General features: G+C 40.3%; 1 protein-coding gene across 2 annotated transcripts in view; it reads right to left on the bottom strand.

Moving 5' to 3' along the window:
• AGBL1 (AGBL carboxypeptidase 1) overlaps positions 1-17216 on the bottom strand; it is an 862602-nt gene that overhangs the window by 416754 nt on the left and 428632 nt on the right. For both annotated transcript variants that reach the window (XM_086711500.1, XM_025918486.2), the window contains exon 21: positions 11076-11252. In XM_086711500.1, coding sequence (XP_086567626.1) covers positions 11076-11252 — 177 coding nt within the window. The remainder of the gene's footprint in view (positions 1-11075; positions 11253-17216) is intronic.

Raw genomic sequence — 17216 nt, 5'->3', positions numbered from 1 at the left:
ATGCTCCAGTGTACTCAAATTCAGCATAATATGCATCCCCAATGTGGAATTACAGGGTGCAATTTAAAAATATGAAATGAAGGGCACCTGGGTGGCACAGTCAGCTAAGCATTTGACTCTTGATTTCAGCTCAGGTCATGATCTCATAGTTCATGAGTCCAAGGCTCATCATCAGGCTCTGTGCTGACAGTGTGGAGCCTGCTTGGGATTCTCTGTCTCCCTCCCTCTTTACCCATGCCCTGCCCCCCAACCTGCATTTCTATCTGTCTCTCAAAATAAATAAACTTTAAAAAAAAAAACTTTAAGGAAAAAAATAAGAACTATGAAATGAGCCAGAAGTAGCATGAAAGCAAATGAGGATGAAAGAAAAATCAAGAACTCCCTGACCTTAGCCGACTTTCAAACAAGTGTCTTTTCCTTTGTCAGGTGAATTACCTTTTCCAATTTCACACAAAAAAAGTAATTTGTGGATAATTCATATTCAACTCAACCAACAGTTAGCAAAGCCCTAAATTATCTCCTTCTGTGTTCTATTATAACACCCAGTTGTTTTCATACGACTGTCTGCTGTTATTGCTGACTTAATTAACTGCCTTTCTGGCTGGACTATAAACCCTGAGAGAGTAGGAAGCTGTCAATTCCACTCTGTCATATTCTTGGCACCTAACATATTGTCTGGATTTTTTTTTAATGTTTACTGAATGATGAATGAAAGAATGAATGAATGAAGATGAATTGACCATGTGCCTGGTCTTTGCTAAGTGTTTTTAGATTTCTGTAAACATCCCCAGTCACAAACTTCAGCGTGAAACAGAGTAGATGCCTAACAAATATATGTTAACTAATCAATGAAGAAAGGATGTATAAATGTATATAAAAATATCTAATGCCTACCTCCTAATACCATGGTTCAAAATATTCTAAAGTCTTCTTTTCTCATTTACATTCAGGGAATACAGGCTTATAAAGATAATTACTGCTTAGTTTTTAAAAAGAGAAATCTTGGAGGCCACTCCTTTGGAGGGAACACCAGGTAGAGAATTTAAAAATTGGCTGGAGGAAAGGATCACCTTTCACAGTCTTGGTCTGGGGTCCACTCTAGTTCACAGAGAATATATCCTGCGGATTACTCTCAAGAGTGGGACACTGCTTTCTCAGCTCCTGTGTTAGGAGAAGCTACTCCAAGGAACTCAGTCACGTAGAAAAAACCAAAGAAATGTATCTCAGGTTTGGCCTGTCCTTTTCCCCTATGATACAAGCTACATAAAACCCCGGATTAAATTAATCCTTCCTTTGGTTTTATATCCTTTCCTTTAGGGTATTTGGTTGATTGCACTTACATTGATCACATGGGGAGAGTGAGATTTACAGAGATAAACCATCTTTTCTTCTTCTTGGTCCTTTGAAGCCACATATTTTTAAAGGATCAGAGGTCATTTGAGGCTCTCTGGATGATCCCAAGGGCCAGATTCTATCCTTACTTTTGAAACAATGAACCATTTTCTACAATGGGCATTTAAAATTCACAGCTCCCAAGGCATTAGTAATCCCAGGAAAGACCCCTGCTGGCAACCTTATTAGCATCTCTGCCTCTTGATTTTTATTTAATTCCTTTTAATATTCTATCATAATGCTGACATACATTATGGAATTGAGGGCTAGAGGATGAGGACAATATTTCACTTCATCATTAAGCCCACATTGAGTTAATAAATGGCTCAGACTGTGTTTTGAGATCATACACAATGAGGCTTAAAAAAAAAAAAAAAAGAACACCAAGGCAACACTTGTTGAATCACAGTTAATAAGAACAAAAAGGGCATAGACGTGAATGGTTCAAATAGTGGCTAATACTAAAATGATAGATTAGAGCTGTGTTTTATATTTGTATTTACAAAGGAATGAAGTGGCATTCTGATGGCCAAACGGACTTTTGGAAAGTTGTCCTTCTCTTTTCAAAGCCCTAGAGTGGAGAAGGTGAGAGCATATGGGGGGGTGGGTGGCTAGGGGGACAAGAAGAGACTCATCTAGCATTAAAATGTTGGCACAGATCACAGTATGTCTCATATTGAGGGCCACCTTCAATTTTTAAATCCCATTCATAAACAGCAGCTCATTCCAGTTCACAAAAATTTGGGGAACAATGTCCTTGCCCCAGTAGAAAAGGGAGAACTCCCCAATTTCCCTTTGGTGAGCCCTAATCCTTTCTCACCTCACTGCTGACCAAGGCTGCTCTGAATCAGTGCTTCTTAGACTTTCCTCGGGACACGGGTCACCTGAGGATCTTGTTAAAACGTAGATCCTGCTGCAGTCAGTGGGGCCTGAGACTCTCTTTGTTTCTAACAAACCCTCAGTCGGAAAGACCACCTGTGAGAAGCATCATCCTGAAAAGATTAGTGTCCTAATCTTTTAGTCATCACACAAGATTTAGATGGAAGTAACTCCAATCTACACTTAATGAGATACATCATGGTTCTTGTGCTAAGTGATAAGCAGGCAGAAGGAGTCAGCGAGTGACAGACTCCTGGATGATTTTCACAAAGTCAAGTCAAACGCTTCTAGAGCTGACCTAAGAGCAGAGACCAAGGGGCGCCTGGGTGGCTGAGACAGTTAAGTGTCTGACTTCAGCTCAGGGCATGATCTCACGGTTCATGAGTTCAAGCTCTACATGCCCTGCATTGGGCTCTCTGCTGTCAGCACAGAGCCTGCTTTGGATCCTCTGCCCCACCCCCTTTCCCTGCTTGCCCTCTCTCTCTCAAAAATAAATAAACATTAAACTTTTTTTTTTTTTTTTTAAGAGAGCAGAAACCAAGAAGCTGTAAAGGGCTTCTAGACATCTTGGATTCAGTAAACTAAGTCATGAGCTCTTAATTATTTGGGGGTCATCCACTCTTTTAACAATGTCTTAAAAACTATAGATTTTCTCCCCAGAAAAATGTATACATAGACCAAAAAACACTTTTGTATGTAATTATATTTGTTCCTATACTCTTTTGTTCTATAGCCAATTTAAGAAATTTTCACCTGGGGATGCCCCAGGAGCTAGAAAAACAAACAGAAACATTTTAAACTCTCATTGGGATATGGACAGTTTTTCCATACAACTCTTGTGAGAGAACTAGGCCAATCACCTAAAAGCACAAATGAAACACACACACACACACACACACACACACACACACACACACACACAAGGGTAGGGAAGGCAGAGAATTTGAGACTTTATGACAAAAGCCATGGAAGATCACCTATAGCCCAAAGGAGACCAGAAGCGAGCAAACAAAAACAGAAACTGCAAAAACTAGTAACCTGCCCCATTTCTCAGTCACTGGCCTCTGGGTCACCAGAATTTGAATCTTCAGGGGCACTTAATAAAATGCAGATTTCTGGGCCATACCCCAGGTCACATGGATACGTGGTGCAAACATCTGCATCATATAAGATCCCTAGGTAATTCCTATGCTCATTAAAGTTTGAGAAATCCTATTCCTCAGATTACATTAGTGAAATTAACAGGATTCCCCTCCCCCCCCGCCCAATTCAGAGCTTAAAAAGAGTCATATTCTAATTTGAGGCTGCCCATACGATAAGGAAATGGGTTCCGAGAGAATAGTGATCCAAAATATATTCTTGAGTTGTGCTCATAATTGGGATAGACTTTTTTTTTTTATTTGTTTAAATTTTTTTTTTTTTCAACGTTTATTTATTTTTGGGACAGAGAGAGACAGAGCATGAACGGGGGAGGGGCAGAGAGAGAGGGAGACACAGAATCAGAAACAGGCTCCAGGCTCCGAGCCAACAGCCCAGAGCCCGACGCGGGGCTCGAACTCACGGACCGCGAGATCGTGACCTGGCTGAAGTCGGACGCTTAACCGACTGCGCCACCCAGGCGCCCCGGGATAGACTTTTAAATTCAAGTATGTTTCCTGTCCCGACCTCTACTCCTTGCTCTTTCTTTCCCTTCCCCCAGACTCAGGCTCACAAATTCCCCCTCTCTTTTCTAGGACCTCGCATGCAAATTGGCTATAATATGGGCTAGATTGTGTGGGAAGTTTGATAGAATAAAAGGCAGAGGAAATGTCAAGGTAATACACACAGAAGTTTCTTTGATGTAACTAAATCTATAAATATTGCTATATGGATATCGGTCTTTATAAAAGCCAAAATCTATGGCTATTTTGAGGTTTCTTTCTAGGCTTTGACCATGTGTACATCTTTTCTAGAATTGTAATTAATCAGTACCTATATTTGTGGCAACCCTGGCTGCCTATTAAAGTTAATAAAAATCACAGAGACCTGATGTCTAACCTCAATGGTTGTACTTAAGAAAGTATGAACAAGACAATTATGGCTGAGGGTTGGAGTCTAAGTATCAGTACTTAAGATGAAAAAGAAAACCACCATTAACAATTCTTGCATACAATCAATAAGAATACAAACAATAAAAGGTATTGAGTGTTTAGTATGAAAATAGTGACACACATTTTACAGGCAGTAGCTCATTCAGTCTTTACAACATTTCTATAACTAGGAACTGTGAGGAACATCACCGTTACAACCAAAAGTCATAGAAAACAGGTCACTGTCTCGAGGTCATGGCTGCTAAATGCAGAGCTCTCCTTGGAACTCTGGTACAAGTGCCCACACTACACGATAAACTACACCTCCCACATGAAGCTGTCATTCAAAACTGCTGGTATGGACATCCGTACAACTGTGTACATATGTGCGATACACACACATGCGTGGCAGAGAGAGAATATATGTGTAGACCCTGGTAGAGAGGTGATTCTGTGGCTTAGGACACTTGGGGGGAAAAGAGATGTCCTCAAATAAAGACTGAATGAGTTGTTGAGAGCAATCATTCCCTAATGGGAAAAATGCGAAAAGGAGAGGAGCCTTCAGGAAGTGAAGTGAGTATGGAAAGCAACATAGGAGGTTGATTAATACAAACTTAAGCTGATGTTTTACTAAAGACGAGCTGTGCTCTTCCCATTTTCCGTGCCTGATAGACAGCCACCAATACCTAGCTATTGTATTCCTCCAATTCCTCTTTGTTTACTCTGGAAAGATAAAAAAACAAAACAGCTCAGGATAAGATGGGGGGATGTGAAGGGTAGAACAGATCTCCTGACATTAGGTAATTGGTGCTAAACGCAAAATACTTTCTCCCTAGAAAATTGGATCTACTCAGAAGGTGCCATAGAAGGTTTTTGGGGGTTTCAGAATTAAGCGAGAGCGCCCTGATCTAGATGATCCAGCAGCTCCTTAGATACCCAGCGAAGGCAACCCTTTTCAAGCATGATTTTGGCAGAGACCATGTCCAATTTTCAGTTCTAATTACATTTTCCTATTATACATGAGAAACTTGTTGCTGCAGATCTATTTGGTGACAGCCAAAAGCAGAAGCTAGTTCTCCTGTTTCCAAAGCCCAGGGATACTTTGACCGATGACATCCTATGAAGCAAAAGGCATGAGGGTAAAAGCAAAGATTCCAGTGCCAGACCTGTCTGCGTTCAAACCCTGATTCTAAAACATACTAGCTATGTGTGTGACATTGACCAAGTTACTTAGCCTCTCTAAGTGTCTCCATTTGGAAAATAAGGACGATGATGGTAATGATAATAAAACCAACTTTGCAGTATTTTGTCACATGGTAGCAAAGATGGAATAATTTAATATCTGAAAAAGGCTTGACAAAGAGTAAGTACCATAAATGTGTTTATTACCATTATCACTGCTTTATGGTACTATACATTATAATCCTCAAGCAGCACTAATCAGCATTCATCATACACGGAATGTCCTTCGAATTTGGATTCCAAGATGTTCCAAGAAAATCTGAAACTTCTTATTTTCTTGTTCAGGAGGTACAAGACTGACTAGAAATTGTTTGAAGCTTTACAGCATAGAAATAAGAAGACAGAAATAAAAACTTCTTTCTGGTTCTTGGATCTGTATATTCTGTACCTCCTTGCCTGAGCCAGTGTGCCAGGTTGAATGGCATCCCCCCCAAATTCATTTCCTTCTCAGAACCTCAGAATGTGACCGGATTTGGAACTAGGGTTGTTGCAGGTGTAATTAGTTAAGATGAGGTCATACTAGAGTATGCTGGACCCTACATCCAATATGACTGGTGTCCTTAAAAGAAGAAACCAATAATGTTTAAGTTGTTGAATCACTATATTGTACACCTGATACTAATATAACATTGTATGTCAACTATACTTCAATAAGAAATAAAAAAAAATAATAAGTTTAAATTTAAGTGAGGGAAAGATAACACAGAGACAGAGGCATACAAGCAGAGAAGGCCATACAAAGATAAAGGTAGAGAGTGGAGTGATATTTCTACGAGCCAGCAAAAAACAGAAGTTATGAGAAAGGCATGGGACAGAGTCTCCTCTGGAGCTTTAGAGAGAACATAGTATCGTCGGCACCTTGATTTCAGGCTTCTAGTCTCCAACGCTGTGCAAGAATAAATTTATGGTTTTAAGCCACCAAATTTATGGAGATTTGGGATGGCAGCCACAGGAAACTAATACACCCAGCAACCCTTCTGGACCACAATGGAGGTAGAGCAGCAGTGCAAGAGTCCCTGCACTGAGCTGTGGTCTCCCAGTCTGTGTGGGGTTACGTCCTAAAACAGCTAATGATGCAGAGTGTGAACTGGAGGACACTGGGAGCCCTGCAAGCCAAGTGAGATGACTTAATTTTTCATATGAAGTTCATCCCTCTCAAGCCATCTTCAATAGCCAAGCACTTAGTTGCAATGTTTTTGTTTCCTGATCTCAGGGTTTTTGTTTGTTTGGGTTTTTTTTTGAAATACAGTAAGTTGTTTTGCAGAAGGACTTTCGGGGAGCACTCACCAGCACAACACCTGTGAGTGCTGAAAAAAGCAGAAGTGGTCAGAGTGGGAAGCTGAATCACAGTGCAATTGTGACAGAGGCCCCAGCCAATCCTACAGAGAGTTCTGGAGCTGAAATGGCCCTTTGGAGCGTTCCCAACTGGGGCTATGAGGCCAGGCCTTTGTACCCACACTCAGAACAGCTATTGGATGCAAGCTGCTCACACTAAGAAGCCAAAGCTTTGATCAAGGCTACTTCTATCAGCTGCAGACAATTTCTGGTGATGAACACAGCTGTGAGCAGCCAGGAAAATGAGTACCTTGGTCCGAAAGGGGATCTGGCAGGTGCATTGCAGCATCCCCCCCTGTATACTGGTGGAAGTCCTTCCATTGAATCATCATTTTTTATTAGAATGTGGCCATGTGAGAGTACACCTGGATTAGAATCTTCTTACTCTGAGGAAGAATCCATTAGGTGCTCTCAAATCATGTGTATAGTGACAGATTCGAGAGGACTCAACATTGCATTCTTCCACATTTCCCTCTCTCGCCCACACATTTTCCATTACTATCCATTTCAGTGACTCTAAAAATCTCCATTTCTGGGGCGCCTGGGTGGCTCCATTGGTTAAGCATCCAACTCTTGATTTTGGCTCAGGTCATGGTCTCACAGTTCTTGGGATCAAGGCCTGCATTGGGCTTTGTGTTGATAGCATGGGGCCTACTTGGAATTCTCTCTGTTCATCTCACTCTGTCTCTCTCTCTCAATTAATGAATAAACTTTAAAAAATTAAAAAATTAAAATCTTCATTTGAAAGTGGCTTCTAGTCACACGTGACCATGGCAATTCCTTCTCTTTTTCTAGTGATCTATGGACAGAGAGGATAAGCATCTGACTCTACATGGAAATCACCATCCATTCGTTCACTTATTTTTCCATTCATTTGCCAATCATCACACATATTCAACATGTACTCTATGCTAAACAAGGGATTGAGCATTACACAAATGAATTAGGTTGTACAAGGCCTTACCTGGCATGATAAGGAGCTGGATTTGCTCTGGATACAATGAAGGATTATGGGCAACACTGTGACTTGAATAGGTTTGGGTTACTGGAAAATCTTTCTGTTGGTGGCATAGCAAATGGATTGCTGGAGGGTCCATAGGACGCAGTGTGAAGTGAGGGGATTTAAATATCAGTTGAGTTACTCTTCAGACCTTAGGTGCTCACTCTGTCCTTCCTCTGATGAAGACCCGTTTTGCCCACAAGTCAGCAGCATTGCCGAAGGGCATGTGGACAGCCTGCTTGGGTGGCAGTGCTCACACTGTCCTAAGTTATAAGCAGCCGATGGGGCCCAGGCACATGTCTTTGAATGTGCAAACACACCATGTATGTGACCCCAGGCTGCAAATGCTAGGTGTGAAATACACAGCTATCCACACAGACTGGACACCTCTAAAACATGAGTCCCGAGAGTATGCCTGATTCCATTTTGGCTTTTCCCCTCCATAGCCTCGATAGTTTTGGACCAGTCCCTAATAGTTAAAGTAAATCACTCAGTGGGTGAGACTCAGAGATTATAGATCTAAATGTATAACCTAGCAGTAGAGACTATATTCCAAAGACACAAAAGCAAGAGAATTCTTTTTTTTTAAATTAACCAACTATAGATTGGAAAATAGAAGAGAAAATATCATATTAGTAATAATTATTTGAAGGTAATAGCTTATGTTCTTTAATGCCGTTCCAACATAAATGTCATTGTAAGAAATGATATTTCATTTCCATACTAACAAATCAGGTACTTAGTGTGCTGGGGGAGAAATGATTGGAACTACTTTAAAGCTGCATTAACCAGAGAAACTGCAAAAATATTGATATTCTTATGAAGGAAGGAAGGAATGCCCCTCATGGGTGTATTTAAGTACCCTCCATCTTTTGGATAAATGGTAATGCTAAACAAAAAATGGAAAGATGACCTTAAAATAATAACCTCAGGACTCAACTGGGACTGAGCTTCTCAATGTACAAAAATCATTTGCAATATGTTCAGGATGGAAATTTCTATACTGCTTTATAGCTCATAGACTGCATTATATACCTCAAACAAAAATCACCAAAACTCCCAATTCTGGGCTGGCTTCCTTCCCTTGGGGTGTTCCCCCTACCCCTTTGTAAAATTATTCATCATCCTCTTACTCACTGTCTGCAATTTTGCTCAGTTATTCAACAGCATTTGTAAGGACAGAAAAACAAAGGGAAGGAGAAAACCAATCCATTCGGAGAGGTGTTTCATATAGAGGATGGGATTGTTAAAGCAAAACCAGGTCTGGCACCATTAGGGCTTCCTCTAGCCAATTCCTTCTCCATCCTTTCTTACAAAGATCTCATGCAAAGGCCACGTGGACAATTTCACAGAGGAAATGCTGAGCTGGTATGTGAAAGCCACCCCATTGAGCAACTCTGTCATTCCGTGTCATTTGTAACAGCCCATGTGTTTGTTACACGGAAGATGGAGTGTTGGTAGGGGCCTGAATGTCTGAATCATCTAGTTCTCAAACAGCAACTCCAGAGGTTTGAGTTTCTAGTTGATTTATCATGAATGGCACTGATACTTATCTGACTGGAAGCTGTTAGCCTGAATTGCTACTTGGAGAAACAAAGTCAATGAAAGTCACCACTCCAATAGATCTGTGAAGGATGCATGGAGTCCTCCTTTAAATAAGTGTCTGGCCCCTATCCATCAAAGGGCACACAACTAGAGGGATACAAGTCTATATCCTTAAGTCCTTAGAGTCAATAATACTCCAGGCTTATTTTTCCCAATCATATAGGTTTTGAATGCCAAGGGACTGAACATATTCCTGATGATACAACCTTCAGATGCACTCATGTCTACATTCTCTTTTGGCCTTTACAAAAACTCTTGTCCAGTAGGGAGGAAAGGAATCCTTATGAATATTAACATTTGATATATGAAACATACACAGGTTCGTAGAGGTATGTAGCTTGCAACACTGCTGATAAGTGGGAAAGTGAGGTCTTGTGATGCCTAATCCCATGCCCCTCCAATGATCTCACTCTTATTTTTCTACATCGACATTAATTTGGGTAAACTGGATTAATTCAATCTAATAATTTATTAACTCAATAACTGAACAATTTATTTTGAGCAACTGTTTGGACTGATTGGCTATTTAACAGAATTAATAGGTTAGAACGGGTGGTTCAGTAGCCCTGTGTCAAAAAAAAAAAAAAAAGAAAAAAGAAAAAAGAAAAAAGTCTTTGGCTAGGTGGGAAGTTAGGTAATATTCATCACCTGTCACTCCCTGTCTTCCCTGAGAGCTACCAGATTTCCACAAGCACAGGACCATGTAGGCGCCAAGTGCTTCCTGGCTGTTCCAGGATAATATCAAAGCCAATGTAATGAGATTTAATGTTGGTAAGGTCCAGGTATCCTTGGGATTGAATAGAAGACTGTCAGCTTGCCTAACAAATTTAAAAGAATCTACTACCATGGCATTGTCGCAATGTCCCTTATTTATGCTCCTCTAGTGGGGACAGGGAAGAGCAGCTAAAGCAGGCTGCCTTAGTAGCTATCCAGCTGCTCATGCAGTTAACAGAGCTGTAGAAAAAAAAAATGTGATTTATATGAGCCTTTCCCTTGACACTGGAGCATGAGTCCCAGATCCACTCATGTTGGGGAGATACATGTCATGAACACACTTCTGTGTGCTCTGGTGATAGCAGGGCAACAGAGAGCTGCTGATTTAGATAATCACATAAGATAGAGGCACACAATACACGGATGTAAAGGGCAATATCTATGCACCAACCTACACCCTTTATGATGCAAGGGGAACCAGTCGAGTTGTGCAAAAGGTAACAAGAGATCCCCATGCATATAACAGCGCCAGGCCGAGGTTCCATAAAAGCTGGGGGTGCATGTCTGAGGGAGGCTCCCTGCCACTTGCTGGCCAGGGCACATGATTGAGAAACCAAACCAACGGGCACGTACAAATTGCTTCCAGGATAAACACAGATTGTGCTGCCAATGAATGCAATCATTGATTAGTTCTGCAAGATCAGGTAGCAAGGCCAGACTACCTGGAGACTTCTTCCACGTTCAGGAGAGAAAGAAGAACTGAGAGGTCTTTAACAGTGCCCCCATTACAGTACATAGCTGCTGGACAGAAAGTATGCATATGCCGGAGCCTCACATACCTGATAGGGCCCCTGGTTGCAGCCACAGTAGCTGCTCTCCATTGTGTAGCTTCTGGACACCCCCATCTCTCTCCACACCACCACCCGGGCTGTGGAGGCTCGGGATTTCTCCACGAGGAAACTGCAGCTGCTCATTGTGAATGCTGGAGCTAGCTTATCAAGGATTTTGGGAAGAGTCTACAACAAAAAAATAAAATCATGATGAATTAGGGATATGCATCACAAAAAATAATGTCCCAACATTTATTAAGCATATCAATATATCAGACACTTAATATATGCTCCTGCAATCTTCTATCAACCCTAAGGAATGGATGCCAAGGGTTTGTTGTTTTGTGCTCTCAAATGAGGAATCTGAGACTTAGAAAAGTAAGAAAGAAATAGCATAAGTCCAACTACAAAGTGGTTGGAATGGGATCCAAATGTCAATCCGGCCTACTCGAAAGACCATAATCTCCCAGTTCCATGTCTCTCCATCACTGTGGACCGATGTTGTACATGTATACATTCAGCCTCACACATCACTGTGTTGAGCTCCATGGAAAGACACAGATTTCATACGGACTGAAATTTAGAGAGTGACTCCACCCAGTCTCATGGTTTTCTAGCTCCAAGAGTCAAACTAAGGACTTCTGACTTATCCCAGATATTCAAATCATTGATGATTGCTGAGGGTCACATATAAAGTTTCCTAAAATAGTACGACTGCCAAAATGAACTTGCTAGTCCCATCTTGTAAATCTCATAAATCTGAGGCTGGACCAGTTATAAAATTAAATCCATCCTCTCTGGGTTCTTATATACCACTGTTTCCTAGGGTGGAAAAGCTTTAGGCGAGACAACTTAATCTATGGTTAGAAAGCATCTGTATGTAGATCCTTGCTACTCCCTGATTGACAGAAAGGGGGCTTCTAGTCACCAGACCTCCCCACTTCAAGGATGATGACTCAAGAATTCATAGCACACCAGGTCCTTGGGTTAGCAGAAATCCTGAGCCTAGATAGTCCCAAACTTTTGTGCCATTAACAAGAAGGGTTCTTTACTTCACTGCTGACAGAATACTAGCACATAGTACAAAATTATGCGTATTAGATAACAAACAGTGAAACTTCAGGCTTTGGACAAATTGCAAGGAGAAGGAAGTGTTCTTTCCTCAGAATGAGAATACAAATTAAGAGTACTTTTAAAGAAATGCAATTTTGTTAATTTCTAGAACACTGAGCAAATCTCTTAATAACCTGGCTTCTTACTGTCCCCATGCTTAACATAATTTAATCACATTAATATAAAGATTAATACAAGTATTAATTATATTATAAATTACCTATGATATATGTATATGTTAACATAATTATTCATATAATTTAGTATGATCGTTAAGTTCCCAACATAGCCTGCAGACCTACAGCATCATTTGGACAAGGGAAATGAGCTGTTATGTCCTCACTTGAGTTTCTATAATTGTCCCCTAATTGATTTCATCTACCCACTTTTGTCCCTCTCTCCCAGTGATTCCTTCACCCCATTTTTCTCCTTCAAAATGTCATCGCAATCACAGTAAAATTAATTTTCATGTAATTAGCTGTTTATTTTCTATCTCCTCTGCAGCTCAGAAGTTCCATAAGGGCAGGTCTGTGTCTTGTTCACAGGAAAATCTCTGCACACCAAGGTGGGTGCTCATAGGGGGCACTCCATAATTATTTGCTGAAATAAATAGAATCTGCTAGTCCAGACCCTTAGGGGACTGCTTAAATATATCTCACACACACATGCGCGCGCACACACACACACACACAAAATATCTCTCTCTCTCTCTCTATATATATATATATATACATATATATACACACACACACACTATATTTATACATACATACACTATATATATTATTTATATGCTATGTAAACAATTTATTTCATTTTATGTATTACATAAAATATTTATGACATATACATAGCAACTAAAATGATTGAAAATACTTGAAAATGGTCTCAATTTATCAATATTTTACCTTGCTATAAAAAGTTTAATTGGACATTATTTAAATGATCTCTTTTTTCTTACTTAAGTGAACCTGGTTTTCTTAGCTCATATAGCCCATACCCAAATGACCACATGTTCCATTTAATGGCGTGTATCTCAGAAAGCTTTACAAGCTATGATCCCCTTGTTGGAGCCTGGAGAATAAGGGGTTTACAAGGTGCAGTTGGAGCATGTCTGTTACATATCCACAGCAAGAGTTTAGCCATTAAATAATGGACTCCAAAACTACTACAGCATTGGTAATAAAGTCCTGAACCCATTTCCCTTTTGATCTCACACAAATAGATCTATGTCAGAGAAATGAAGATAATTATAGCGTTAGTATTTGGAGATTGTCTTGTTTTGTTTTGTAAATGAATTAAGATATAGATAAACACTGCATGTGAATGGAGCCAGTGGACCCTTATTGTGATGCTCTCAGGGATCTCCCAGCTCCAGTGGAAAAAGACTTGGGACCTTCAACTCTTTCTCTCCCACTTGCTCTGTGCCCTTAAACTTAATCTCGGTTTCCAAAAGTTGAAAATTATAATAGTTTGTTTTGGTTTGGCTCCCTCCCTCTCTAACTTTTTTTTCTTTATTTTTTCCTTTTTTTCCCCTTTTTTTTCCCTTTCCCCTCCCCATGGTCTTCTGTTAAGTTTCTCAGGATCCACCTAAGAGTGAAAACATATGGTATCTGTCTTTCTCTGTATGACTTATTTCACTTAGCATACATAACACTAGAGACTCTTAAAAACTGAGAACAATCTGAGGGTTGATGGAGGGTGGGAGGGAGAGGAGGGGGGTGATGGGTATTAAGGAAGGCACCTGTTGGGATGAGCACTGGGTGTTGTATGGAAACCAATTTGCAAAAAATTTCATATTTAAAAAAAAAAGAAAATTATAATAGCTGCCTTTTCACTCAACACTTGCTATGTATTTTACATGCATTAGTTCAATTAATTATGAGTCTTTGACATAAATTCTGTTATTATCTCATAACATAGAGGCTGGATGAGTAACTTTTCAATGGTCACACAGCTAGTAAGGACAAATCCAGAAGTCAACTCAGATATCCTAATTCAGATCACATGAGCTTAGTGTAACCACTGTAGGACAGAACTTCTTCAGTAGGTATTATAATTCCATAGGCACGTAAAGAAATACAAGGAACGAATGACATAATATACATACACAGCATGGTCCAGGAGCTGGCATTTAGCATGGTCTCAACACAAACTTAGCAGGGACTTAAAGACTAGACAAGAAACAGCCCCGAGAATGAGTATTCTGCATCCCCGTAGACACTGAATCCCATTTGTCTTGGAGCAGCTGGGTCTGGAGCACCTCAGCTGATGGGGGAAGAAGTGGTCCTGAATCATTAATTCTGGTTTTGGGGAACATTGTAAAAGCTTGAGCTGCATTTCAATTCATCTGCTTTCTGCTGACTCTTCCAAGTCCTGCCTGGTTTCCCAAATTCACAGAAGATAGAACTTTCAAAGATATGCTGACTATGAACCCACTAGACAGCTCCTAGCTCCCAGCTCATTTCCAGGGAGAAGCCCTCTGTGGGGTGCCGGTTCCCCATGATCACCTCTACAGAACTCAGACGTCTTCTCTTTTCTCTGACTTAAGCATGTGGCAAGGGCATAGCTGGGACAAGGAGTCAAAAGTATGAATTCTGGATTCACACTACACAATTTGACATGGAGAAGGTCATTTAAGTCCGCTAACCCTCATTTTTGTCATCACAGAAGGGGGAGGGGTAAGAATAGCTTCTACCTTGAATGAAGCGGTAAAGTCAAGAGAAGCCTCAGTAACCATGCAGTGTTGTTACTATGCTCTTCAGAGGTTTAGAGGAAAGGAAGGGTCACTCTGCTCCAATATTCAAACTTCCATGATTGGAAAGAAAAAAAAAAAAAAACAGCTTTTAAAACCTCTCTTTACCTTGTATATTTCCCTTCTCTTAACTTAGATAATCCCCGTCTACCAAGTGTCCAACAAGGACTTATTCCCTCTTCATTCTGCAGAGTAGTTTGACTCAGGTTTTTGTTTCTGTCTCATAGAACACATGCTTTAGAAGATCACTAAGGTCAGAATCTGAGGTGTGGTCTGGTGCTGAGTCACCTGGGTCCTAATCCCAGCTCTTGCTAACTATATGACCTTTAGACATTTTACCGCATTTCTGCAACCTCCCTTCCTCATATATGAAATGGGATGCTATTAAAAGTACCTATTCATTTCACAAACATTGGTTAAGCATATTCTATTGCCATGCACCATTCTAGAAGATGCAGTAGTTGGGAAGATTAAATGAATGAACGTATACAGGGTGCTTTGAACAGTGCCTGGCACATGCTCATTACTGTAGAAGTAGTATCCACAGTTGTTATCTTTGCCATTCCTCAAAACTGGAAATTTATGAGGAAGACCAAGGCCAGGAAATGTCACTAACAAGAGACACTTCCCAGGCAGGACTGCCAAAGAACTGATTCCATCCACCTCTCCTCAGTTCACTGTGATCCACAATAGGCAGTTAAAATTCCTTAAGGCTCAAGTTTTAATTGTCACAGAATTCATGTCATTCTATTTCTTCATACTTCTTTTTTATTTTAAGTTTATTTATTTTGAGAGAGGGAAAGAGAAAGAGAGAGAGAACATAAGGAGGGGAGGGGCAGAGACAGAAGGACAGAGAGAATCCCAAGCAGGCTCCACACTTACAGCACAGAGCCCGATGCTGGGCTCAAACTCATGAACCATGAAATCGTGACCTGAGCTGAAGTCAGACACTCAAGCAACTGAGCCACCCAGGCGCCCCAATAAATTTTTACTTTTAAAAACACACATTATTGATATCAGCTTTATTGAAGTAAGTGAACAGTTTGATGATTTTTAGGAAATGTATATAGTTTTAATTGCTTATTTATTTTTGAGAGAGAGAGAGAGAGAGAGAGAGACAGAGCATGAACTGGGGAAGGGCAGAGAGAGAGACACACACACAGAATTGGAGGCAGGCTCCAGGCTCCAAGGTGTCAGCGTAGAACCCCATGCGGGGCTCAAACTCACCAACTGCGAGATCATGACCTGAGCCGAAGTCAGACGCTTAATCAACTGAGCCACCTAGGCACCCCCAGGAAATGCATATATTTTGCAGTCCTCACCACAGTCCAGCTTGGGAACACTTTCATCACTGTACAAACATGTCTTTCATGCTCACTTCCAGTCAGTCCTGCCCTAGGCAACCCCTGATCTGCTTTTTAACACTATAATTTTTGCCTTTTTCAGAAATTTCATACAAATTAAACCATACATCTTGTGTTAGTTTCTGACTTCTTTTTTAAGTGTATATTGTTGCATGCATCAGTAGTTTGTCCCTTTTCATTGGTGGATAAGTTTGCATTGTATGAACATACTGTATCTGAAGATTCCATGTTCTGTGTATCCATTCACAAGTTGGCGGACATGTTTGCATTGTTACCAGTTTGGGGATATTGTGTAATGGTACTTCTATGAGAAGTCCATAGTCCACATACTATGAGAAGTATGTCTGTTTTTGTGGGCAAGTGTTTTCCCTTCTCTTGGGTGGATACAGAGGAATGGCGTTGCTAGACTGTGCATTAAAAGTGTGCTTCACTTTGAAGAAACTGTCAAAGTGTTTTCCAAATTGGGCACACCATTTTACACTTCCACCAATAATAAATGAGGATTCCAGTTTCTGAACACCTTTTCCCAACACTTGATATTTTGTCTTTTTTATTATAACCATTCTAGTGATTGTGTGGCGTTATCCCATTATCATTTTAATTTACAATTACCTGATGAGTGATAATATTGTTAATATTAACCATGCATACATTGTTTTTGTTGACATAGTCAAGAACAATTTTTGGGTTTTTTTTATGTGTGTGTTTATTTTCTTATTATTGACTTGTAAAAAATTGCACATTCTGGATATATGTCTGTTATCAGTTACATGATTGGCAACTATTTTTCCCAGTGTATGGTTGGTCTTCCACTTACTTATAAGGGGACTTTTAAAGAGTAAAATTCTTTAAGTTTGACAAAGCTCAATTTATCAACTTTTTGTTTTATAGTTTGTGTTGTGTGGGGTTCTATGGAAG

This window comes from Puma concolor, chromosome B3, assembly GCF_028749965.1.
Source record: "Puma concolor isolate L17-30 chromosome B3, mPumCon1.1.hap2, whole genome shotgun sequence".
Taxonomy (NCBI): Eukaryota; Metazoa; Chordata; class Mammalia; order Carnivora; family Felidae; genus Puma; species Puma concolor.
This window is presented reverse-complemented; position numbering and strand designations above follow the sequence as displayed.